At 41.1% G+C, this 26390-nt stretch overlaps 1 protein-coding gene across 1 annotated transcript in view; it reads left to right on the top strand.

Moving 5' to 3' along the window:
- Window positions 1-26390, top strand: part of plk4 (polo-like kinase 4 (Drosophila)) — a 67285-nt gene that overhangs the window by 6813 nt on the left and 34082 nt on the right. Inside the window, exons 2-6 of the mRNA XM_043674183.2 lie at window positions 15101-15196; window positions 20448-20543; window positions 20623-20737; window positions 22980-24021; window positions 25294-25397. Of these exons, the coding sequence (XP_043530118.2) occupies window positions 15101-15196; window positions 20448-20543; window positions 20623-20737; window positions 22980-24021; window positions 25294-25397 (1453 nt within the window). The remainder of the gene's footprint in view (window positions 1-15100; window positions 15197-20447; window positions 20544-20622; window positions 20738-22979; window positions 24022-25293; window positions 25398-26390) is intronic.

Below are 26390 nucleotides of genomic sequence, written 5' to 3'. Positions count from 1 at the left end.
AGCTAAATCGCTCCAGCCTAAGTGATGTCCTAGTGAATCTCCTCTGTACCCTCCCTCATTCAATCACAACCTGCCCATATTCTGGTCCCCACATTTGTTCCCTGTACTCCAGATCTGGCCTAACTAATGGTATATGAAGCTTCTTCATAGCCTTTTTGCTCTTGTATTCAATAAGCAATTACTAAAGGCAAATATCCCATATACCACAGTAGACACCTTATTCTGTTCTCTTGCCTTAAAGAATCTGTGAACATGCGTTCCAAGGTCTCTCCGATCCTCTGTACTTCCTAGCACCTGACCAATCAATGTGTACTGCCTTGTCTTTAGTTCTTCCAAAATGCATTGCTTCGCTTTTCAGGATTAAATTCCATTTGATACTGTTTAACCTATCTATATCATAGAATCCCTACAGTGCGGAAAGAAACAGATTGGCCCATCAAGTCTGCAATGTCTTCCAAAGAGCATTCTGCTCACACTCAACCTATCCAACTACCCCTGCAATCCCGCATTTACCATAGGCATTCACCTAACCTGCGCATCCTTGGACTGTGGGAGAGAAACTGGAGCACCTGGAGGAAACAGACTCTGGGAGAGTGTGCACACAGTTGCCCAAGGCTGGAGTCGAACCCAGATTCCTGGCACTGAGGCAGCAGTGCTGACCACTGTAATCTGAAGTTTCCTCCTCATTGTTTGCCATGTCACTTGCAGACTTACTGATTTGATTCCTATCCTGATTATTACTGTACACGACAAACAAAAGGAACTGAGCACAGAACACTGTGGTATGCCACTGAACACAGGTTACTGTTCTCTGCTTCTTGCAACTCTGCCAATTTTTGATCCAATTTACCAAATTACCTAGGATTCCATGGGCTTGTAACTTCTTAACCAGTCTGCTATTATGTAAAGCTATGCTGAAGTCCATATAGAAATGCATTATCCTTATCATCTTCATATTGAATGGTGGACCAGGCTTGAAGAATCAACTGACTTGTTTTGCACCTAGTTTTGATGTTTGTTTCAACCTATCCACTTGGTCAACTCAAAATTCAGTCAATTTATTAGACATGAGCTCGTCCTTGCAAAGACATGCTGACTATACCTGATTAATCCTTAGCTTTCAAAGTGGGGATTAATTCTTTCTTTGTCAGAAATGTTTCCAATAGTTTCTCTACCACAGATGTTCAATTCATGGATCTATATTTTCGTGACTTATCCCTGCCACCTTTTTTGAACAATGGTATCACATTAGCTGTCCATTACACATCTTGTGGCCAAAGATGATTTTGAAAATTAATGCCAAAGCCCCTGCAATCTGCTTCTTTGTCTTCCATAGTAGTTTGGAATACATTTCATCTGTGCCTGAAGATTTCCTGTTTTTAAGCCAGCTGAAGTCACTAATACATCCTGTCTCTCCTTCCCCAATTTCTTAATACCTACGCTGTCCCTCTTTACAATGAATACAGATGCAAAGTATCTCCTTCAAGACAAAGATCCACACAAATTACTACATTGGTCCCCAACAGCCCTACTTTTTCCCTGAATGTTCTCTTGTCCCTAATACATTGATTTTAAAAAGCTCTTGGACTTTCCTAAAAGTTGCCTGTCAGTAATTTTGCATGTCCACTTTTTGCTCTCCTAATTTTTATTTTAAGTAAGCCCCTGCATTTCTATACACTAGAGCACTTACTGTTTTGAGCCTCTGGTATATACCATGAGACTCCTTTTTGTTTTCCCTTTGTCCAAGGGAATGCAAAAAAACAAGTGGTAAATCAAAAAGGCAGACAAAAATAAAAAGACAGCCGAGTCAAAAAAGTTAAAGTTCCCTTTGTCCAATTCTGCTCATCACTTCACATCCACGGTTCTCTGACCCACCCATCACCTTTTAAGGGAAGATGTTGGCCCTGTATGTACTCTGTTGTCCCTTTTTTAAAATTTTTTTTTAATGAATGTCTCTCACTGCTCTGGCTTTTCCTGGAAGTAGCTGCTATCTTTTCAATTTGGCCAGATCCATCTTATTAAAATCAACACACACACTGTATAGGTGATTTTCCTCTGTGCTGCAGTGTGTGTTGGCTCGTTGAAATAATGTTCTAATGCAGCTTCATTTGTGGGTGTTGGGATGATTGCTTCTGTAGTTCAATATTTGGTCTGTATGTGTTGTTTTTCCGTAGACGCTGGTTTGAAGTTCCCCATTGGCTGTTCGCTCTACTGTGACATCTAGGAATGTTGTTTTCCTCCTCCTTTAGTGAATCTTCTGCCAGTAAAAAGATATTATTGATGGTCTTAAAGGTTTCCTCTAACTTGTTTCGTTTAGTGATGACAAAGGTGTCATCCATGTCGCTGTGGTGTAAAATTCCAAGCAGTGGAATGTGGTGAAACGGTTAAAAATTATGTCCCAATACATGTGTGAATCTAACCGGAATGGAGGTGTTGCTTAGTCCCGTGTGAATCTTATTACACACCTCCCCGTGTGAATCTTCTTATCTGTATGTAACCAGAATGGAATGTGTTTTTTAGCCTTGCTCTGCTGTTCACATGAATGTTTATATCTGGAAAAGAGTATATCAGCTGGAAAAGTCTCCAGTTCGGTGAGTCTGCTCCGGGGTTACGTTTAACCGCCGAGCGTGGGTTGTTGGCAACCGCTCTACGAGAACTGACGGCTCCCAGTTCCGGTAACATGTAGAGTGAGTATAAGCCAGACCCGTTGTGGCGACGCTGCGGGGAATAAAATGCCCATATTCTAGCAGACTCGCCTCTTGGTCGTTTGTTCTGTGTCAGACTACTCTCCTACGAACCTGACCTTGAGAATTTTTTAAAACAGTCGCAGACCCAGAGTTTGGGTTGGATGGTTGGCAGCGCTGTTTGCTCAAGTCTCTGCATTACTGCCTCTGCTAAGAACAACAACCTACAGACAAACCAATGGAACACCCATGGGATCTCCGATATCAGGGTTCTTAGCAGAGGCAGTAATGCAGAGACTTGAGCAAACAGCTCAAGTGCAGAAATTGAAGTGTTTACTGAGCAATGCAAATCTTGTGTGCTAACATCACATCCTGACCACAATAAATCAAAGCTTAGTAAGGATTCCTTTCCTACCATCGTGCAAATCTAATTGGTGTATCGTTCACTGAACTTTGTTCTTTTTAAATATAAGAATCACATTGGCTTTTTGTCAGCCCTCTACCACCATTTCATATTTTAATATGCATGTAATAGTGCCTTTCACATCTCTTTAAACTCTGAACATATATGAACTCTGAAACGGAGGATGCGATCTTTGATTACTTTAATTATTTCCTCACTTTGAATCTTGAATGTGTTTAATTTTTTTGTTTTCTTTTCCTCACATTATTTCAGTTTACCATGGAAGCTAAAATAATGTAACTAATCTTTCATGTCATTATGCACAAGTTTGTTTCTATCCCTTAGTATTGCTATCTTGACTTTTCTGTCTCAACAAGATAACTTTTACATTGCTTAGTGACACAGTTTTGTAGTCTTTAACTTTTTTGACTTGGCTGTCTTTTTATTTTTGTCTGCCTTTTTGATTTACTACTTGTTTTTTTGCATTCTTGCCATATTTAAAATCTATTACTAGCTGTGTCTAATTATTGGATTTTCTCCTGAATCCTACTTCTTTATTGTTTTCCATTGCTGTTCTATCAATTCTTTTTTTCCAGTTTGTTTTCCCTAATTTCATTCTCATCGCCTTAAAGTTATCATTACTTTTTTCCAATTTGTTACTTTGTCCCTTGAATCTTGTAATCATGATCTCAAGATTAAGGTGATCAAATAATTGTCCCTTGCTCTTGAACCACATGGGGACGCATGTTTTGCAATAATTGTACATGGAGTAAGGTACAAAATGTCAAAGTAAGATCAATGATTTTTTTTTAAAAGTTGAAAGTCTAATGAGTTCATGGATTGATAATTTGCTGAAATTGCTATTGCTTTGTTTTACACAAATGAAAAGGTACTTAATTCTGTAGTTCACTTGCAGATTGGCCGCTTGGTCAGAGCAATAAAAGTAGTGCAGAATGTTAAAATTGGGAAGCAGTAGTTCCAAATAACTTCATAAAGACTCAAAATGAGCTCAACTCAGTTATACCTTTTTGACTGAGCTGAAGAATAATGGGTATTAAGACATTACATGCAAAACCAACTGGAAAGAAACGCACTGAATGCCTGAATGGAAACCTGGCATTTGATCCTGTGGTTGCAAGTAGGAAAGCCCCTTGCCAGTCCAGAAAATGACCCAGCAGGCAGAAAAGTCTTATGTATTAAGACACAAGGACTTGGCAGTCCCAGGGGTTTGATGTTTGATCTTCATCGATTTGTTCATGGCATTTAGGGTGCTATGTTACTTCCAGTTCTCAAAGTGGACCCTTTCTGGGATGGGGTGTAAAATGTTCATTCAGAACTTCAGCCATGCCCTGTCTCCATGGTGAGTTTCCTTTTTCGGTTTTTAACCTTTTTTTTTTATTTTAATCTATCTTTTGTAATGTATGTAGAAGACTTCAGCTTCTGTTCTAGTATTCAGCACATTCTTTAGCATGCTTTTTTCCCTTTTTCAATTTCTTCTGCTCTTGTATTCTGCTGGCTTTCTCTACTTATGATCACAGCTGATGCTATTATTGAACAAGTCTGATCCCAGAGTAAAACCTGGTTTCTGTGAATGTTGCTTGGCTAAACAAGTGTTTGAGAGTTGGGTGAAAATGGAGTTGGGTGAGATATTGTCTGAGCAAAGCTGAAAGCCTGAGTGTGGTGCTCCGTTTCAGTCTAGGCAGTTCAGAAAATGATAGTCCCAACAGAAACAGACAACTGGTAAATCTTACCTCTAAGAATATTTTCTTACGGTTTTTAAAGCATAATGTATTAACTTAAATAATGATAAGAACTTTTGATTATAATAGAGGTGTTTTGAAGTGAATGAAGGAAGATCCTTAGCTTGCTTTGTACCTTCTAGGGAGTAAGTAGCTGCTTCTAGAGAGAAGTCATTACAGGATCCCTCAGACCTGTGATATTCTCTTTTTGCACAATTTGCAAGTAAGAGACACTTTCAGTGTCCCTGACAACTACATGTGCAATAATTGTCCATCTGCAGCTACTGGCTAACCACGTTTTGGAGCTGGATCTGCAGTGCTGAGAATATCGTAGAGAACACAACTTAGTGAGCTGGTCACACAATTGAGGGAATACACATGCTGAAATGGAATGGGTGACCGTGAGGCAAAATAAAAGGCTCAGGAAGGAATTGCAGGAATTCCCTGTGATTATCCCCCATCAAACAGATAGATAGATATACCACTCTATACTTTTCGTCAGTATTCAATCAGGAACAGGACATTGTTGTCAATGTGAATACTGAGTCACAATTAAGTAGAATGGATGGCTTTGAGGTATGTAGAGAAGAGGTGTTGGAAATTCTGAAAAGGGTGAAAATAGATAAGTCCCCTGGGCCTGATGGCATTTATCCTAGGATTCTCTGGGAAGCAAGGGAGGAGATTGCAGAGCCATTGGCCTTGATTTTTATGTCCTCGTTGTCTACAGGAGTAGTGCCAGAAGATTGGAGGCTAGCAAATGTGGTTCCCTTGTTCAAGAAGGGGAGTAGGGATAACCCTAGTAACTATAGGCCGGTGAGTCTCACTTCTGTTGTGGGCAAAGTCTTAGAGAATTATAAGGGATAGGATTTATGAACATCTGGATAGGAATAATGTGATCAAGGGTAGTCAGCATGGTTTTGTGAAGGCCAGGTCGTGCCTCACAAACCTTATTGAATTCTTTGAGAAGGTGACTAAGGAGGTGGACGAGGGGAAAGTGGCAGATGTGATGTATATGGATTTTAGTAAAGCGTTTGATAAGGTTCCCCATGGTAGGCTACTCCAAAAAATACGGAGGTATGGCATTGAGTGTGCGTTGGAGGTTTGGATTAGGAATTGGCTGGCTGGAAGAAGACAGAGGGTAGTAGTTGATGGCAAAGGTTCATCTTGGAGTGCAGTTACTAGCGGTGTTCCGCAAGGATCTGTTTTGGGACCATTGCTGTTTGTCATTTTTATAAATGACCTGGAGGAGGGGGTAGAAGGTTGGGTGAGCAAGTTTGCGGATGATACGAAAGTCGGAGGAGTTGTTGACAGTGAGGAAGAATGTGGCAGGTTACAGCGGGATATAGATAAGCTGCAGAACTGGGCAGAAAGGTGGCAAATGGAGTTCAATGTAGCTAAGTGTGAGGTGATTCACTTTGGTAAGAGTAACAAAAAGATGGGGTACTGGGCTAATGGTCGGATACTTGGTAGTGTGGATGAGCAGAGGGATCTTGGTGTCCATGTACACAGATCTTTGAAAGTTGCCACCCAGGTAAATAGTGCGGTGAAGAAGGCATATGGCGTACTGGCTTTTATTGGTAGAGGAATTGAGTTCCGGAGTACTGAGGTCATGTTGCGATTGTATAAGACTCTGGTGCGGCCGCATCTGGAGTATTGTGTGCAGTTTTGGTCGCCATACTATAGGAAGGATGTGGAGGCACTGGAACGGGTGCAGAGGAGGTTTACCAGGATGTTGCCTGGTATGGTAGAAAGATCGTATGAGAAAAGGCTGAGGCACTTGGGGTTGTTTTCATTGAAGGAAAGAAGGTTTAGGGGTGACTTGATAAAGGTGTACAAGATGATTAGGGGTTTAGATAGGGTCGACAGTGAGAATCTTTTTCCACGTATGGAGTCAGCTATTACAAGGGGGCATAGCTTTAAATTAAGGGGGGGGGTAGGTATAGGACAGATGTTAGGGGTAGGTTCTTTACTCAGCGAGTCGTGAGTTCATGGAATGCCCTGCTAGTAGCAGTGGTGGACTCTCCCTCATTATGGGCATTTATGCAGGCATTGGATAGGCATATGGAGGATAGTGGGCTAGTGTATGTTAGATGGGCTTGGATCGTCGCAACATCGAGAGCCGAAGGGCCTGTACTGCGCTGTATTCTTCTATGTTCTATGTTCTTGATACTGTTCCAGGGGAAGGCCTCTCTGGGGAAAGAGTAGCATCAATGGAATTCGTGGCACCACGGGTGCTATATGGAATGGGAGGAAAACAAGCAACAGGGCTATCGTCTTAGGGAATTCAATATTAAGGGGTACGGACAGGTGCTTCTGTGTTTGCAGACATGAATCCAAGAACGTATGTTGTCTCCTGAGTGCCAGAGTGAAGGATTCCACCAAGCAGTTTCGAGCTATTTTGGAGTGGGAGGATGAAGACTTGAAAGCTGAGTATCAGAAGTTGAGAGAAACTAACACACAAGACCTCAAATGTAGTAATTTCATAATTCCACATAGTTCCATGTTCTAGCAAGAGCAGGAATAAGAGGATAGATCAGATGAATGTATGTATGGCTGGAGAAATGGTAAACAAGCGGGAGGCTGGAAGAACACGGCAAGCCAGGTTAGCATCAGGAGGTGAAGTTAACATTTTGGGTGTAACACTTCAGAAAAAGTGAACTAAGGAGGGGTTTAGATTCTTGAGACATTGGAACCATTTTGGGGAAGATGGGACCTGTAGAAGCCTGACTAGTTATACCCTGATAAAACGGGGACAAATATCCTCATTGCTGCTGCTAGTTCCATTGGTGAGGTTTTAGAGTAGTATGAGAGGGAAATGGGAACCAAAGTGACTGCTTTGGGTCAGATTCAGATCAGGAAATTGGAGGTAGAGCGTTAGTTAATGTAGTCAGTGACTCGGAAAGACAAAATTAGTAAACATTTCAACAAAGGAAACTGGGGTTGACCTGTTTTTCTACTTCAATTTGCGAGTGTTGCAAACAAGGCAGATGTGCTAAGGGCACAGATAGGCATATGGCCGCATGACATTGTCGCTATGATGGAAAGCTGGCTAAAAGAGCGGCAAAAATGGCAGCTCAGTATCCCTGGATATGACGTTTACAGACAAGGGGTGACAAAAGGAGGCGGCATAGTGAGTATTGGTTAAAGAATCAATGAGAGTTGAGAAGGGATGAGAAATTGATTTCCAATCTTCACCAGACACAGGTGAAGTACTTGAGCAATGCAACTGTGGTTCATATGTTCAAAAAGGATACAAAGAAAATGCTGAACAATTATAGGCCTCATAGTCTGACTTTAGTGGGCCAAAGTTAGAATCAATCCTCAGAGGTTGGCACTTAGAGGTGTGTCACTTAGAAAGACATGGATAGCCAACATGACTTTAAGAGCAGGTCATGCCTTGGAAATTTGATTGACATCTTTGAGGATGTGATGACAAGGAGAATTGTCAAGGGTAGCGCAGTGGATTTTGTCTACATGGATTTCAGTGAGGCACTTGATAAGGTCCCCCATGGTGAACTAGATCAAAAATGTAAAAGCCGATGGATATAGGAGAATGTGTCAAATTGGATCCAAAGTTGGCTTAGTAGCAGGAAACAAAAAAAGTAATGTGAATGGAAAGCTGTTTCAAGTTGTTCCACAGAGCTTGGTGTTAGGACGTCTGTTTATTATATACATTAACAATCTGGAATTGAATGTGTGCGGTGGTGCAGTTGGAGACATTTGCAGATGACACAAATTGGCCATATAGAGGATAATTCAGCTCCCAAATGATATAGGTGGATGTGATCTGTTTTGGCTTCTGTAAGGTGTTCGGCAAAGTTCTAGATTAGATTACATTACAGTTGGAAACAGGCCCTTCGGCCCAACAAGTCCACACTGACCCGCCGAAGTGCAACCCACCCATACCCCTATATTTACCCATTACCTAACACTACGGGCAATTTAGCATGGCCAATTCACCTGACCTGCACATCTTTGGATTGTGGGAGGAAACCGGAGCACCCGGAGGAAACCCACGCAGACACGGGGAGAACGTGCAAACTCCACACAGTCAGTCACCTGAGTCGGGAATTGAACCCGGGTCTCAGGCGCTGTGAGGCAGCAGTGCTAACCACTGTGCCACACTTCTTTTAAGGTAGACTGATCCGCAAGGTTAGACCTCATAGAATACAGGGAGAACTAGCTATTTGGATACAGAACTGGCTCGAAAGTAGAATACAGGATGGTGGTGGAGGGCTGCTTTTCAGACTGGAGGTCTATGACCAGTGGTGTGACACCAGGATCAGTGCTGGGTCCATTGCTTTTTGTCATGAACATTAAATGATTGGGATGTGAACATAGGAGGTACAGTTAATAAGTTTGCAGATGACAACATCAAAATTTGGAGGTGCAACCATTTTCACTGTCCACTACCTCATTACAACAGGATCTTGGCCCATCTGATCAATGTGCCCAGGAATGGCAGATAGAGTTTAATTTAAATAAATGTGAGGTGCTGTATTTTGGAAAGGCAAATCAGGGCAGGACTTGTACAATTAATGGTGAGGTCCTGGGAAGTGTTGCTGACCAAAGTCCTTGGAGTACAGGTTCATAGTTACTTGAAAGTGGAGTCCCAGGTAGATGGGATAGTGAAGGTGGTGTTTGGTATGCTTTCCTTTACTGGTCAGAGCATAGAGTATAGGAGTGGGAGGTCATTGGTTAGGCTACTTTTGGAATATTGTGTGCAATTCTGGTCTCCCTCATATAGGAGGGATGTTTTTGAAACTTGAAAGGATTCAGAAAAGATTTAGGGTTGCAGGGTTGCAGGGTTTCAGCTGTAGGGAGAGGTTGAATGGCCTGGGGGCTGTTTTCCCTGGACCGTCTGAGGCAGAGGTGTGACCTTTCATCGAGGTTTAAAGAGGGGCATGGATAGGGTAAATGGACAGGGTCTTTCCCTGTGGTGGGGGAATCCAGAGCTAGAGGGCAATGGTTTAGAGGGAGGGGAAATTTAAAAGGCTCCTAAGGAACAAATTTTTAATGCAGAGGATGGTATGTGTATGCAATGAGGTGCCAAAGGAATTGGAGGTTGGGACAATTGCAACATTTTACAAGACATCTGGACGGGTACGCAAATAGGAATGGTTTAGAGGGACATGGGCCAAGTGCTGACATATGGGACTAGATTAGTTAAGGATGTCTGGTTGGCATGGATGAGTTTTTGTGCTGTATATCTCTGACTCTATAGTAGATTGGGCAGGAATGTGGCAGATGGAGTTCAACTGATAAGTGAGGTAATGCATTTAGGGAGGTCAAAGTTAAATGGAAAGCAATAAATGAGAATATACTGAGTGGTAGATAAAGGCAGTGGGACTGCTCTCCTTCACTGGCAGAGGCATAGAATATAAAAGAAAAGCTGTAGAATGATGAAACTCTACAAGATACTGGTGAGGCCACAAGTGGAGTATTGTGTGCAGTTCTGGTCACCACATTAAAGGAAGTACATAATTTGCTCCTGAGAGATTGCAGAGACAATTGACTAGAATGGAAACGGGGCTGGAGAATTGGGGTTGTAGCAAAGGCTGAGGTGGTGATATGATTGAGTATACAACATTGAGAGGAGTAGAGTAGTAGACGGGAGGAACTTGTTTCCCTTGGCAGAGTTCAAAAACCGTGTGTCTTGACTTGAACTTAAGTGGTAGAAGGACTACATTGTTTTATGCAGAAAGTGATGGGTGTCTGGAATTTACTACCTTAACTTGCGGTGGAGATAGAGACCATTTTTTTTTTTTAAATGTACTGGATCTGGACCTCCAATGCTGTGTGCATGAAGATCGGATTAGAAAAGGCATCTGGGTGTCTAGGTCAGCATGCTCAAGATGAACTGAATAGCCCCCTTCTGTCCTATATCATTTCTATAGTTCACTGCTTCTATAAATTTAACTATTGTAGTTGGTCGTTGAACATGTTTACACATTTTTAACAAAAGAATGTAAGTTTATTGTACGAAAAAGAAACCAAGCTGGAAACTGTTTAGGAAGATCTTAACGTAAATGTTTTTTTAAAACTGTTTCAAACCTTCCCCAGCAGTATTCTTTTATTGATGCTCAGTCCAGTGAAGTAATACTCCTATCTTAATTGTTCAATTCCTAACTTGCCTATCTCATAGTTCCTTGCCTGCTCCTGTGGCTTGAACTTCCCTTCAGCTCTAACAGCTTGAAAACTTGTACACAAATTCTCAGCTTCAAGACTTCTCAAACTCTGTCCCAATTTGGAGATTCCAAAAACTAAGAGGTCACATTCTAGATTTTTGTTTTAAATAGAATAACATGCTGCTCTTCTGGGATGGTGCTGTTCTTCTGCAATGAGCCCAGTAAATTCTACTGGTTTTATTCAACTAAACTCAAAAGAAAAACTCATGCTCCTAGTCTGTTTTCATTTAACATTGTGGATATCCCGCTAAGCACTTAATTTTTATCTTTAGTTCACTATTCCAACTTTTATTTTATTTAAAAATCTTTTTATTGAACTGAAAGCACGCATCCAACTTATCTCCACTCTAAAGTCCAAATGGTAATGTCTATGCATTTTTATCATATTGCATAGCTCAACTCGGACGTTGTTAATCAAAAGCTTTACTTTCCCTGTTTCATTTTAATCTTTCTTTAAAATCACTTGGGGATTTATTTCACATACTAAAGCCGCATTTTAAAGCTAAAGTAGATAAATTATGTCTCAAAGTTTTACACTGCTCAATTACTGAATTAATTACTCATTTGCTTTCAGTCCATCTATGTCATTCAGTTTTGAAGTTGAATTTTGCCCTCTTCCAGTTAACTATCTTTGAACATTACAAGCCCTTCAGCCCGCTGTGCTGGCCTTCTATCCAACTCTAAGATCAGACTAACCTACATACCCTTATTGTTCTACCTTCCATGTGCCTATCCAAGAGTCACTTAAATGTCCCTAATGTATCTGACTCTGATTGCTGGCAGTGCATTCCATGCACCCACCACTCTGTGTAAAGAACCTACCTCTAACATCTCCCCTAAACCTTGCTCCATTAACTTAAAATTATGTCTCGTCATGATAGACATTTCAGCCATAGGCAAAAGTCTCTGGCTATCCACTCTATCTATGCCTCTCAACATCTTGTACACCTCTATCAAGTCACCTCAGTCAAAAAGTGTGGCGCTGGAAAAACACAGCGTCCGAGGAGCAGGAGAGTCACGTTCCCAATGAAAAGTTTATGCTTGAAATGTCGACTGTCCTAAACCTCGGATGCTGCTTGACAGGCTGTGTTTTTCCAGTGCCATACTTTTTTTTTTGACTCGGATCTCCAGAATCTGCAGTCCTTATTTTCTTCTCTATCAAGTCGCCTCTCATCCTTCTTTGCTCCAATGAGAAAAGCCCTAGCTACCTCAACCTTTCTTCATAAGACATGCTCCCCAGTCCAGGCAGCATTCTGGTAAATCTCCTTTGCATCCTCCTAAAGCTTCCACATCCTTCCTATAACAAGGTGACCATAACTGAACACAATATTCCAGGTGTGGTCTAACCAGGACTGTGTAGAGCTACAGCATAACCTTGCAGCTCTTAAACTCAATACTTCTGCTAATGAAAGCTAACACACCATATACCTTCTTAACAACCCGATCAACTTGACAGATCAATGGACATGGACCCCAAGATCCCTCTGTTCCCCACACTGCCAAGAATCCTCCCTTTAACCTTGTATTCTACATTCAAATTTGATTTTCCAAAGTGAATGACTTTCATACTTTCCAGGTTGAACTCCATCTGCCACTTATGCCCAGTTCTGCATCCTGTTAATATTCCGTTGCAGCCTATAACAGCCATCCACACTATCCACAACTCCTCCAACCTTTGTGTCATTGGTGAACTTAGTAACCCACTTTCTCATCCAGGTCATTTACAAAAATCACGAAAAGCTGAGGTCCCAGAACCGATCCCTGTGAATGCCATTGGTCACTCAGCTCCAGGCTGAATACCTTCGATCTACCAGCAACCTCTGCTTTCTATAGGCCAGCCAATTCTGTACCCAGACAGCCAGATTTCCCTATGTCCCATGCCTCCTCACTTTCTCAACGAGCCTTCCTCGAGGAACCTTATCAAATGCCTTGCTGAAATCCATGTATGTTACATCCACTGATCTATCTTCGTGTTTTGTGACGTTCTCAAAGAATTCAATAAGATTTTGTGAGGCATGAACTGCCCTTCACAAAGCCATGCTGAATATCTCTAATCAAATTATATAGTTTTCCAAGTAATCATAAAGCCTGTCTCTCAGAATTCACTCCAATACTTTGCCCACCACTGACGTAAGACTGACTGGTCTGTAATTCCCAGAATTATCGCTATTCCTTTTCTTGAACAAGGGAATAACATTTGCCATCCTCCAATCATCTGGCACTATTCCAGTAGACAGTGAGGATGCAAAAATCATTGTCAAAGGTATAGTAGTCTCTTCCCTCGCTTCCTGTAGTAACCTAGGGTATATCCCCTCTGGGGATTTATCTTTTTGTTGTTTGAAATTTTTCAGCACATCCTCCTTCCTAACATTAACCTAATTGGTCTGTTTCACATTGTCCTCCAGAAATGTCAAAGTCCCTCTCAGTATTGAAAACTGAAGCAAAGTATTCATTTAAAACCCTTCCCCTACATCCTCTGACTCCAGGCTCCACTATCCCTTGTCAGTCCTACCCTCACTCTGGCTATCCTCGTTTTCCTCACTGAAGTGTAGAACACCTTAGTATTTTCCTCAATCCTACCTGAAAACTTTTTCAACCCCCCGTCTAGCTCTCCTAAGTCCGTTCAGTCTCTTCCTGGCTACCTTGTAACTCTTTTTAAAGCCCTGTCTGATCCTTGCCTCCTCAACCTTGAGTAAGCTTCCTTCAGCTTTCTTGTCAAAAGTCAAATATAAATTTGACTACTTTTTCCTTGTCCACACAGTCCTACATTAGCAATTGCTACTAACAATTTCAGATTTATTTTTCAATTTCCTCAACTTACAAAATACCTTGACAAAGATCACAGTCCAACAACACTTTTCCAAGCTTCCTTCAGCTTGTTCCCTGTTCTTGTATATTTATTAGTGTCTCTAAAAATACTAAACTTTTAAAGGACCCCTAGTCTGCTTTCTGCTTCTCATCATGCTGGGTGACCACTGACCTTTCAGAATGCATTTTTAACTGCAGTCCAAGGACCAAAGGTAACACAATGGGTGCAGAACTTTCAGGGTAGAGTTGGAATACAGCACTTATGCACTATGTTGAAGCCAATGTAGGAAAGAAATTGAAGATCATGAAGGCAGGGTTTATTTAAAGACCAAAAGGTGTTGGTCTGTAGATTACTTTCAATGCCACATTCTGTTGAATATGGGAGCTGTGAGGTGAATAGACGATCAAATTAATATACAATGATTAGGGCGTATCTTAATTTGGTTCCTGAGAGGTCACATTTAAAAATGCACTAGAAATCATTCGGGTCCTTTGTGACAAAAGTTGTGAAACAACACTGAAGAAATTTAGATTTTCTTATTGAATGGCCAATGTGTTCGGAAACCCTGGATAGTTTTTAAAAATTTAAAATGAAGGAAATTATTTACCAGTATATAGGATTGCGTGCATACGGTGGAGCCTAATGCGAGACAGCAGATAAGAGACTAGGTAGTTCCAATTATGAACAAAAAACTTTAGCACTTTTTAAATCTGCAAATAAAAGGATCAAGTTACGAAAAAAAAGGCAATTCATATTCCAATGATTATCCTTTATAATTGACCTTTTTAGTTAAGGTGGCAGTTTATATTTGGTAGTAAATACTAAATAACGACAGTTGATGTTTCGCTTGAAGAGCTTGTAACTAGACTTAACGCTGTTGCTTGGCGATGAGAAGCCGTTATTTAGGTTGTAACGCGGGAATAAAGCCGGGCTTGCGTTTGAGTGACACGCAGATTGCCTTTGGTTCAGTTTAATCGTCAACTGGCTGGTAATGCAGTCAAACGAATTGTGTCAGAGTTCCTGCTGGTAGTTTTAAAATGTTCGATCGAGTGTTGAATTACGTTTTCTTAAAGTGCAAGTATGGGGTCTCGGGCGATGTGAGGATGTCAGTTACAGATGGCGAGAACACAATCGAGGTGAGCAGGTTGGAGCACTTACCGAGCTGTTTAAACTAACTGTTAGTTTAATCGTCCCACCGCATCGGAGTTCTGTAATCGTTGACGGAAAAGGTGCTGCTAAAATCGTCACTTAATTAATCTTAAATATTTCTTTTACAGGACTTCAAGGTTTTAACGCTCTTGGGGAAGGGTTCGTTTGCATGTGTTTACAGAGCAAAATCTGTCAGCACAGGTCTGGAAGTAGCGATAAAAATGGTAAATTTACAATGATTTTTAAATTTGCCTAATGTAATCTTGTCGTCTATCAATGATAATGGAGTACTTACTGCGTTGGAAATTAAGTATTGATTTTAAACCGCCGAGGTAAAGATTGATTTTTGAAAATTGTTATAGATATCACGATTTGAAACCAATACCTGAACAGCAAGAATACTCATTACTATATTTAAGAAAATATATTTCAATCTTGGATAAACGGAAATTGTTTTGAGCTTTCAGCTTGAACCTATATAACCATCATAACTTGTCATCTTCCTGGGCAATGCTGCCTGAAACTGTCATTGCTTTACAAAGCAAACCTACGATCCATACTCCAAACTGCTCATTCGTTAACCTCTGTTTCCTCTTTACAGGAATGATTTTCTGACTGAGATCAGTGCCGATTCTTCGCATTGCAGTTTGCGATGTCCTTCACAACAACTTATCACTATTTGTATTCAAGCACAGGCCTTTCACCGTCACCTCCATTTTGCACCCCCACCACAACCACACCTTTCCACCCCGATGCTCATGACCCCATAGTCAACTCATTTCAGGCAATAGTTTGTCTTGCCTCTTCTCCACCGTTGTCACCTAAATCCCGAAAGAATCCATCGTTTGTTCTGCTCCTGCCAACTTACATGCTATCCCTTTTTGAGGTATAAGGCATAGGTCAGCTGTCATAGTCATTTGAGATGTACAGCATAAATTATACAAAAGAGACGGTTTGCACCTTAATAGGTTGGGGACCAGCATTCTGGCAGGTAGGTTTGCTAGTGCAACACAGCGGTGTTTAAACTAAATAGGGGGGAGGGGACAAACTGGAAGTTTAAGAAGGAAATTGAAGGGAAAGTTAGAACAAGGGAAGTCAGTGAAGCAGAAAACTCAAAGGGATCATGCCTTAAGGTTGAGTGAAATAGAGGTTGAAAGGAAGGGTGAGGGCAGTAACAAATTAAAAATACTATATATGAATGCACGAAGTATTAGAAATAAGATGGATGAGCTTGAGGCTCTTTTGGAAATTGGCAGCTACAATATTGTGGGGATAACTGAGACGTGGCTTCAAGTGGACAGGGCCTGGGAAACGAATATTCAAGGCTATACATGGTATCATAAGGACAGACTGACAGGCAGAGGGGGTGGCGTGGCCCTGTTGGTAAAGGATGATATTCAGTCCCTTGCACGGGGGGACCTAGAATCAGGTGATGTAGAGTCAGTATTGATAGAGCTGAGAAATTCTAAGGGTAGAATCTCCCTCTTGGGAGTTATCTACAGGCCCCCAAACAGTAGTATGGATGTAGGGTGTAAGTTGAATAAGGAGCTGGAATTGGCCTGTCACAAAGATGTTACTACAGTTGTTAAGGGGGATTTCAACATGCGGGTAGACTGGGAGAATCAGGATGGTATTGGACCTCAAGAAAGAGACTTTGTGGAGTGCCTCCAAGATGGATTCTTAGAACATCTGTGCTGGAGCCTACCAGAGAGAAGGCAATTCTGGATCTGGTATTGTGCAACGAACCAGAATTGATCAGGGACCTCGAAGTGAAGGAGCCATTAGGGGGTAGTGACCATAATACAATAAGCTTCAATCTGCTATTTGAAAGAGAGAGGGTACAATCAGTAGTGACAATATTTCAGTTGAATAAAGGAACTATGGAGCTATGAGGGAGGAGCTGGTCAAATTTCAATGGTGCAATACCTTAGCAGGGATGACCGTGGAGGAACAATGGCAGATATTTCTGGGTAAAATGCAGAAGATGCAGGATCAGTTCATTCCAAAAAGGAAGAAAGATCCTATGGGGAGGCAGGGGTGGCCGTGGCTGACGAGGGAAGTTAAGAAGCATATAAAGTCAAAAGAGAAAAAGTATAACAACATAGCAAAGATAAGTGGGAAAACGGAGGACTGGGAAGCTTTTAAAGAACAACAGAGGATTACTAAGAAGGAAATACGCAGAGAAAAAATGAGGTACAAAGGTAAACTGGCCAAAAATATAAAGGAGGATAGTAAAAGCTTTTTTAGGTATGTGAAAGGGAAAAAAATGGCTAAGACTAAAATTGGGCCCTTGAAGACAAACAGGGGAATATATTACGGGGAACAAAGAAATGGCAGAAGAGTTGAATTGGTACTTCAGATCTGTGTTCACTGGGGAAGACACAAGCAATCTCCCTGAGGTAACAGTGGCTGAAGGACCTGCACTTAAGGGAATTTATATTTGCCAGGTATTAGTGTTGGAGAGACTGTTAGGTCTGAAGGCTGATAAGTCCCTGGGGCCTGATGGTCTACATCCCAGGGTACTGAAGGAGGTGGCTCTAGAAATCATGGATTGCATTTTCCAGAGTTCGATAGATTCAGGATCAGTTCCTGCGGATTGGAGGGTGGCTAATATTGTACCACTTTTTAAGAAAGGAGCGAGAGAGAAAGCAGGAAATTATAGATCAGTTCGTCTGAACTCTGTGGTGGGAAAGATGCTGGAGTCTATTATAAAGGATGAAATTATGACACATCTGGATAGCAGTAACAGGATAGGTCAGAGTCAGCATGGATTTATGAAGGGGAAATCATGCTTGACTAATCTTCTGGAATTGTTTGAGGATGTAACTCTGAAGATGGACAAAGGAGATCCAGTAGATGTAGTGTACCTGGACTTTCAGAAAGCTTTTGATAAAGTCCGTCAAAGGAGGTTAGTGAGCAAAATTAGGGCACGTGGTATTGGGGGCAAAGTACTGACTTGGATTGAAAATTGGTTGGCTGACAGGAAACAAAGAGTAGTGATAAATGGCTCCCTTTTCGAATGGCAGGCAGTGACCAGTGGGATACCGCAAGGATCAGTGCTGGGACTGCAGCTTTTTACAATATATATTAATGATTATAGAAGATGGTATTAATAGTATCATTAGCAAATTTGCTGATGATCCAAAGCTGGGTGGCAGGGTGATATGTGCGGAGGATGTTAGGAGATTACAGGGTGACCTGGACAAGTTAGGTGAGTGGTCAGATGCATGGCAGATGCAGTTTAATGTGGATAAATGTATGGTTATCCACTTTGATGGCAAGAACAGGAAGGCTGATTACTACCTAAATGGAATCAATTTAGGTAAAGGGGAAGTACAAAGAGATCTGCGTGTTCTTGTACATCAGTCAATGAAGGCAAGCATGCAGGTACAGCAGGGAGTGAAGAAAGCTAATAGCATGCTGGCCTTCATAACAAGAGGGATTGAGTATAGAAACAAAGAGGTTCTTCTGCAGCTGTACAGGGCCCTGGTGAGACCGCACCTGGAATATTGTGTGCAGTTCTGGTCTCCAAATTTGAAGAAAGACATTATGGCTATTGAAGGAGTGCAGCATACGTGCACGAGGTCAATTCCTGGAATGGCGGGACTATGTTATGTTGAAAGATTTGAGCGACTGGGCTTGTATACCCTTGAGTTTAGAAGACTGAGAGGGAATTGATTGAGATGTATAAGATTATTACTGGACTGGACACTCTGGAGGCAGGAAACACATTTCCGCTGATGGGTGAGTCCCAAACCAGAGGACACAGCTTAAAAATACGGGGTAGACCATTTAGGACAGAGATGAGGAGAAATTTCTTCACCCAGAGAGTGGTGGCTGTGTGGAATGCTCTGCCCCAGAGGGCAATGGAGGCCCAGTCTCTGGATTCATTTAAGAAAGAGTTGGATAGAGCTCTCAAGGATAGTGGAATCAAGGGTTATGGAGATAAGGCAGGAACAGAATACTGATTGAGGATGACCGGCCATGATCATAATGAATGGTGGTGCAGGCTCGAAGGGCAGAATGGCCTACTCCTGCACCTATTGTCTATTGAAACAGACTCTTCGGTCCAACCCATCCATGCCGACCAGATATCCCAACCCAATCTAGTCCCACCTGCCAGCATCCGGCCCTTATCCCTCCAAACCCTTCCTATTCATATACCTATCCAAATGCCTCTTAAATGTTGCAATTGTACCAGCCTCCACCACTTCCTCTGGCAGCTCATTCTGTACATGCCCCCCCCCCCCCCCCCTTTGTGTGGCAAAAGGTGCCCCTTGGGTGTCTCATATCTTTCCCCTGTCCCTCTAAACCTATGCCCTCTAGTTCTGGACTCCCTGACCCCAGGGAAAAGACTTTGTCTATTTATCCTATCCATGCCCCTCATAATTTTGTAAACCTCTATAAAGTCCAAGGAAAACAGCCTGTTCAGCATCTTGTTTATAGCTCAATTCCTCCAACCCTGGCAACATCTTTGTAAATTTCACGCAAATGGTAATGACCACCCAGCTCCACTACTTGGTTTCTAGATTAAGGATCAAGTCAAAATGGTGCTCAGCTAATTGTATGATTTTAGGATTGGATCTTTGATCATTTTCACCAACTCAATATTGGGAAGCTACTGTCTTCAGTCTTTGCCATTACCTCTACCCATCTCCAACTAATCTTAAGATGAGCTAGATATTTGCCTTCAAAAAAATTATCCTTTGCCATTCGTTGCTGATTTGCCTTGGAATATGAGAAGCCAGTACGTCATATCTGAAGCTTTTGCATGTAGATGTCTCCTTGATTTGAGGGGGGGGGGAATTTTGTGGGTGGCGCAAGAGGAATTGCCAATATGTGCTCTCTTACTCCAGCTTCCTGCCCTACTATGTTAGTCACATAAGATCCACTCCTATCAACTGAATTTATGCACAATAAGAATGAATAACCACTTTGCCAGGCCAACTATATAATTTTGTTTTCCATTGAAATTTTAAAATAGTTGTGAAATATTCCTGGAGTGAGCATGATGTAACTTTGTCTACTTCAATTTGATAGAAGTAACGTGGTTGTAATAATTTTTGTTGCATTAAGTCTGTAAGCAGTTAATTTTTTTCCCCAGCAATGCTGGTAACTTAATAATAACTACTGAGCATAGATGGCCTTCGGCATAATTGATCTAATTTCTGCGTATCTTGATGCAAAGATGTTTTCTGATGTTTTCTGATGTTTTCTGATGTTTTCTGATGTTTTCTGATGTTTTCTGATGTTTTCTGATGTTTTCTGATGTTTTCTGATGTTTTCTGATGTTTTCTGATGTTTTCTGATGTTTTCTGATGTTTTCTGATGTTTTCTGATGTTTTCTGATGTTTTCTGATGTTTTCTGATGTTTTCTGATGTTTTCTGATGTTTTCTGATGTTTTCTGATGTTTTCTGATGTTTTCTGATGTTTTCTGATGTTTTCTGATGTTTTCTGATGTTTTCTGTTGCCAGATTGACAAAAAGGCAATGCACAAAGTAGGAATGGTACAGAGAGTCCGTAATGAGGTGGAGATTCACTGTCAGTTGAAGCATCCTTCTATATTGGAGGTAAAGCTACTTTTCAGATAAGTGAAAGACCTAGTTTACCTGTTAAAATACTTTGACGATGGTTCTTGTTTTCTTTCAGCTTTACAACTATTTTGAAGATGACAATTATGTCTATTTAGTCTTGGAAATGTGTCATAATGGAGAGATGAGCAGATATCTGAAGAACAGGAAAGCTACATTTTCTGAAGATGAAGGTAACAGCCATCTGAAAACATTTTAAGAGGGCAATATAATACATGAAGATCTCCATTTTAAAACAGAAATTGGAATGATTCGTTGTTTGAATCCTTAGAATCTGGAAAAGTCATAGCTGATTGGAAAATTGCAAATGTAACACCTCCATTAAAAAGGGAATGAACAGGAGGGAAGAAAGTAACTGTAGATCAGTTTGCTTAATTTCTTGTGTTTGGAAAATATCCGAGTCTATTATTCAGGATGTATTAGAAGACTGACTGACTGATTGACAGAAATACGTACGATCAAGCAGAGCCATAAATAGGAATTCACTCCTGAAAAATGTATTAAAATTCTTTTGAGATAACCAGCAAGATAGATAAATGGGGAGCAATGAATATAAGATATTTGAATGTTCAGAAGGTATTTGATCAGACACCACATATGAGGCTACTTAAGAGTCCATGGTGTTGGAGGTAGTATATTGTGTGGCTAGATGATTGGCTAATTAATAGATGCCAATAAGACTTGGAATGGAGAGGATGTTTCAGGATGGCAACCTATAACTCGTAGCGTAGCAAAAGAATCCATACTGGGCCACAATTAATTACAATGTATTAATGACTAGGTGCTGTGTTTTGGGAAAGCAAATCTTAGCTGGACTTAATGGTAAGGTCCGAGGGAGTGTTGCTGAACAAAGAGACCTTGGAGTGCAGGTTCATAGCTCCTTGAAAGTGGAATCGCAGGTAGATAGGATAGTGAAGACTGTGTTTGGTATGCTTTTCTTTACTGGTCAGAGTATTGAGTACAGGAGTTGGGTGGTCATATTGCAGCTGTACAGGATATTGGTTAGGCCACTGTTGGAATATTGTGTGCAAACCTGGTCTCCTTTCTATCAGAAAGATGTTGAGAAACTTGAGGGTTCAGAAAAGATTTACAAGAATGTTGCCAGGGTTGGAGAATTTGAGCTATAGGGAGAGGCTGTGTAGGCTGGGGCTGTTTTCCGTGGAGCCTCAGAGGCTGAGGAGTGACCTTTATAGAGGTTTATAAAATCATGAGGGGCATGGATAGGGTAATAGGCAAAGTCTTTCTTTCTTTCTTTCTTTACCCTGAGGTCAGGGAGTCCAGAACTAGAGGGCATAGGTTTAGGGTGAGAGGGGAAAGATATGAGAGATGGGAGGAGCAACATTATGACACAGAAGGTGATACGTACATGGAATGAGCTGCCAGAGGAATTGGTGGAGGCTGGTACCATTTATAACATTCCAAAGACATCTGGGTGGGTATATGAATAGGAAGAATTTAAAGGGATTTAGGCCAAGTGCTGGCAAATGGGACTAGAGTAGGTTGGGATGTCTGGTCCACGTGGACGAATGGACCAAAGGGTCTGTTTCCGTGCTGTACATCTGTGACTCTGTGATTTGGATGAGGGGAGTGCCTTCTTTTTTTGTGCAAGTGGTGAAGATTAGAGACTACAGAAGGATAAAGACAGGTAATGAGTTATGTGAAAAGACCTCAAATGAAATATAATGTAAGAAAATGTAATGTTACACTCTTTTTGGCAGGAAGAAAGAGGGACTAAATATTACTTAAATGGAGAAAGACTGCAAGAAGCATATGGAATGTTGCCCTTTATTTCAAAGGGAGTGGAATATAAAATTGGGGAAATCTTGCAAAAACTGTAAGAGGTACCAGTCTGACAACAGCTCAAATGCTATGAGCAGTTTTGGTTCCTTGTATCTAAGGAATGATAGACTAGCATTGGGGGCAGTCCAACAGAGGTTCATCAGGGCTGATGCTTGGTATGGAAGGACTATTCTTACAAGAAGTTGTGTAGGTTGGGCTTGTACTTGATAGAGTTTAGAAGAATGAGAAACATCTTATTGAAACATGCAAGATTCTTTGGACTTGGCAGGGTAAATCTGTAAAGGTTGTTTCTCCCTTGTGGGAGAATTGGGACTAGAGGGCATAATCTCAAAATAAGGTGTTGCTCAATTAAAATTGATTAGGCTGAATGTCTTCTCTGGGGCGGTCAATCTATGGGATTCTTTACTGCAAAAGGCTGTGAAGGCTATGCTAGAGATCTTCAAGGCTGAAATAGATTTTTAATTAGCAAGTGAGTTTATGATTAGAGGGAGAAGGCAGGAAAATAGAGTTAAGATGAAGCACACCAGTGATGAAGGAAGGGGATAGAAGTAACTTGAGTATTTTCTCAATAAGCTAACTGATATAATCCTGTGTGCATTTTATTTGTTTGAACAGCTCGACACTTCATGCATCATATTGTTACTGGAATGCTCTACCTCCACTCGCATGGTATACTGCATCGGGACCTCACCCTTTCCAACCTCCTCCTTACAAGCGATATGAACATAAAGATTGCTGATTTTGGATTGGCAACACAACTGAAAATGCCAAATGAAAAACATTTTACTATGTGTGGGACCCCCAATTACATTGCACCAGAGATTGCAACCCACAGTGCTCACGGTCTTGAATCTGATGTCTGGTCTCTTGGTTGCATGTTTTATACCTTTCTGGTGGGAAAGCCACCATTTGATACTGACACAGTTAAACATACACTTAATAAGGTGATGCTAGCAGATTATAAAATGCCAACATTTATCTCTAATGAGGCTCAAGATCTCATTTACCAACTGCTTCGAAAAAATCCAGAAGACCGTATCAGTCTTTCTAGTGTATTAGATCATTCATTCATGTTAAAATGCCCTTCATCCAGAAGTAAAAGTTCAGAAACTGTGGAGGATTCAATGGATAGTGGGCATGCCACGATTTCAACAGGATATACCATAGGAACAGGATCTTCTGGTGCAAGTACAATGGGACACTTGCAACTAAAGACTAAACAAGTTATAGGACAGTTTCTTCCCAACAAAATGGCAGTCATCACCTCTCACAATAGACTGAATAGTTCATCCATGGAAGGCAGCGCAGTCTTTAGTGACAAAAGTATACAAAACTCTGAAATTATCCGAGCTGACAGAGGAAGAATTGTACAAATTGCAGAGGAAGAACGACCTCACTCTCGTTGGCTTCGCAGGGCACACTCCACTGATAGATCTGGTACCTTTCAAAGTCAGATTACAGAAAAGCCCGGTAGTACTTTGGAGCGATGTCACTCTGTTGATGCTCTGACTATTTCTGCCAGACCTGGAATGTACAGTCCTGCAAATCTGTATGGAGATGATTATATAGATAATCAGCAAGTCAATAAAGACAGTTCAGATATTGATGGCTCACATGATAAATCCACCATATCGCCACCTGTCAAGCAGGCAGCAAAGTAAGTACAAGTATTTTGTATTTCTTCAAAATGGTATGTCTTCTGTTATAAACTAAATGTAGCTGCTGTAGGATGCAAGATGGTGAAAACTTGAATAGAATTGATAGCAAATTATTTTTGTAATAACTGTCCTAAGATTTGTGCTTTATTAACAATTCAGCTGCTGACCTTTTTAAAAGGAAAATAAGATTTAAATTATTTGGTTATTAAACTGAAAATGAGGATTGGAAACTCTTGGGATATGTACGCAATTATAACACTGGTGCTGGTAGGATTAAGCCTAAGCTCCAGGTGACTATGAAAGACAGTAGCTATGAAGTAAGACAGTTACAAGGTATAGTTGCAGTGAATCAGGGTATAGCTGAGCACCCGACTTGATAAAAGAAGGTAGAGAGCCCTGCAGACAAAATCTTAGAGTAAACTCTGCATAATTATCTTTTCTTCAGATGGTAATTTGTCAAGAAGCATTTTGCAAGCACATTATCTTGTCTCAATCTGTGGCAAAATAATGTATTGATTTCTTGATATGTTTATTCAAAAAAAAACTATCGTGAAATTTAAGATCACACTTGGGATTTTCGCAGTTATCACTCTAATCTCTTAATTGTTAAAGTGCAGAAGAAGGACATCTGACTTATCATGACTGCAGGCATGCTGTGAGCATTTTTAGTTAGTGCTGATCTCTTGCCTTTTCCACTGCACATTTGTTTCTGTAAAAGTTTATCTATGAAATTAAAAGTTGCTTTCTTCAATTTTTGCACTTGAACTTTAAGTTAATTAAAACCATAAGAAATAGGAGTGGAAGTAAGGCTATTCGGCCCATCGAGTCCACTCCGCCATTCAATCATGGCTGATGGGCATTTCAATGCCACTTGCCCATACTCTCCCCGTGTCCCTTAAATTCTTAATCTCACTAGGAATTATCAATCTCTGCCTTGGAGACATTTAATGTCCTGGCTTCCACTGCACTCCATAGCAATGAATTCCACAGGCCAACTACTCTCTGGCTGAAGAAATGTCTCCCCATTTCCATTCTAAATTGGCCCCCTCTAATTCTAAGGCTGTGCCCACGGGTCTTAGTATCCCTGCCTTTTGGAAACAATTTCCCAGCGTCCACTCTTTCTAAGCCATGAACTGCCTTGTAAGTTTCTATTAGATCACCCTCAATCTTCTAAACTCTAATGAATACAATTCCAGGATCCTCAGCAGTTCGCCATATGTCAGCTCAACATTTTGCTAATAATGCACTTGGTTTCCAAATTTTATTCACAGATCAAAAGTTGCTCAGGAGCCTGAGTCCAATGGGCCATTCTTGGAGCAGTTGTCTCAGATTGGCATGACGCATCGCTGGTTTGAAGATGGTCAGGCACATAATGGTATGCAACAAAATTTAGACACTTCAAAAATATTAAAACAATGGCATCTTCATGTTTTGCTTAAATTTTTGTACCATATTTGTGCGAGCCACCCCTTAAGATGAGATGATGGCTAAGGTACTGCCAGCATATTCTACTGCTAGTCCTACTTATGCTTTTGAAGAGACCAGTATCTGTTGTCTGTCTCTTTTTGAAGATGCTGGTGAGCTGCATTCATGACCCACTGTCATCCATCTGGTGCAGGTATAACCAGTGCTGCTGGGTGGGACTTCCAAGTATTTTAATCCCACTAGACAGAAGAAACGGTGATATCATTCCAAGCCACGATGGCGTAGGCTTGGGCTTAGATATGAATACAGTAGTATGCATCTGCTGCCACTGTCCTTCTTAGTGATAGAGGTGGTTGGGCGTAGCTGCTAATGAATGAGTCTTGATGAGTTGCAGCAATACGTCTTGCACTGCAGTGGTGCCAAAGAGTATGAATGTTTTTTATTAGTGAATGTGATACCAGTTAAACAGGCTGATTTGTTGCAAATGGTGTTGAGGTTTTTTGGAGCTGTCCTCATCCAGACAAGTGTAGAGTATATCATCACATCTCGAATATGGAAGTTAGGAGATCAGATACTGGCCACAACATTACCAACAGTTGTCCTGTTCTTTTAGCTGTCATATTTACATGGCTGGTCTAGTTCAGTACGTGGGCTTAAGGACCCATGCTGCCTTCCCTGACTTGGGGTAAAATGGCTGCCTTTTACCTCCTCGCATAAAATTGCATACAGGTTAGGGCTTCTCGTAATATAACCACTTGGCAGTGCAAAAGCGTTTGAGCACCATCGTCTTCTGAACATTTTTCAGTTCCTGTAGCAGTGTCTGATTTTCTGAAGAGCATCACCAAGGATATCTTTGGTAATGTAGATAAAATTTGGACCATATTTAGGCAAATGTTTGATTGCCAAGTTTTATTCTTTAATACATGAATCATTTTATCTCCTA

Source organism: Chiloscyllium plagiosum, unplaced genomic scaffold (genome assembly GCF_037043375.1).
Source record: "Chiloscyllium plagiosum isolate Xiang-an unplaced genomic scaffold, Cpla_swu_hap1 HiC_scaffold_36, whole genome shotgun sequence".
Lineage (NCBI taxonomy): Eukaryota > Metazoa > Chordata > Chondrichthyes > Orectolobiformes > Hemiscylliidae > Chiloscyllium > Chiloscyllium plagiosum.
Note: the sequence above shows the minus strand (reverse complement) of the source record. Positions and strands in the feature narration are given on the sequence as shown.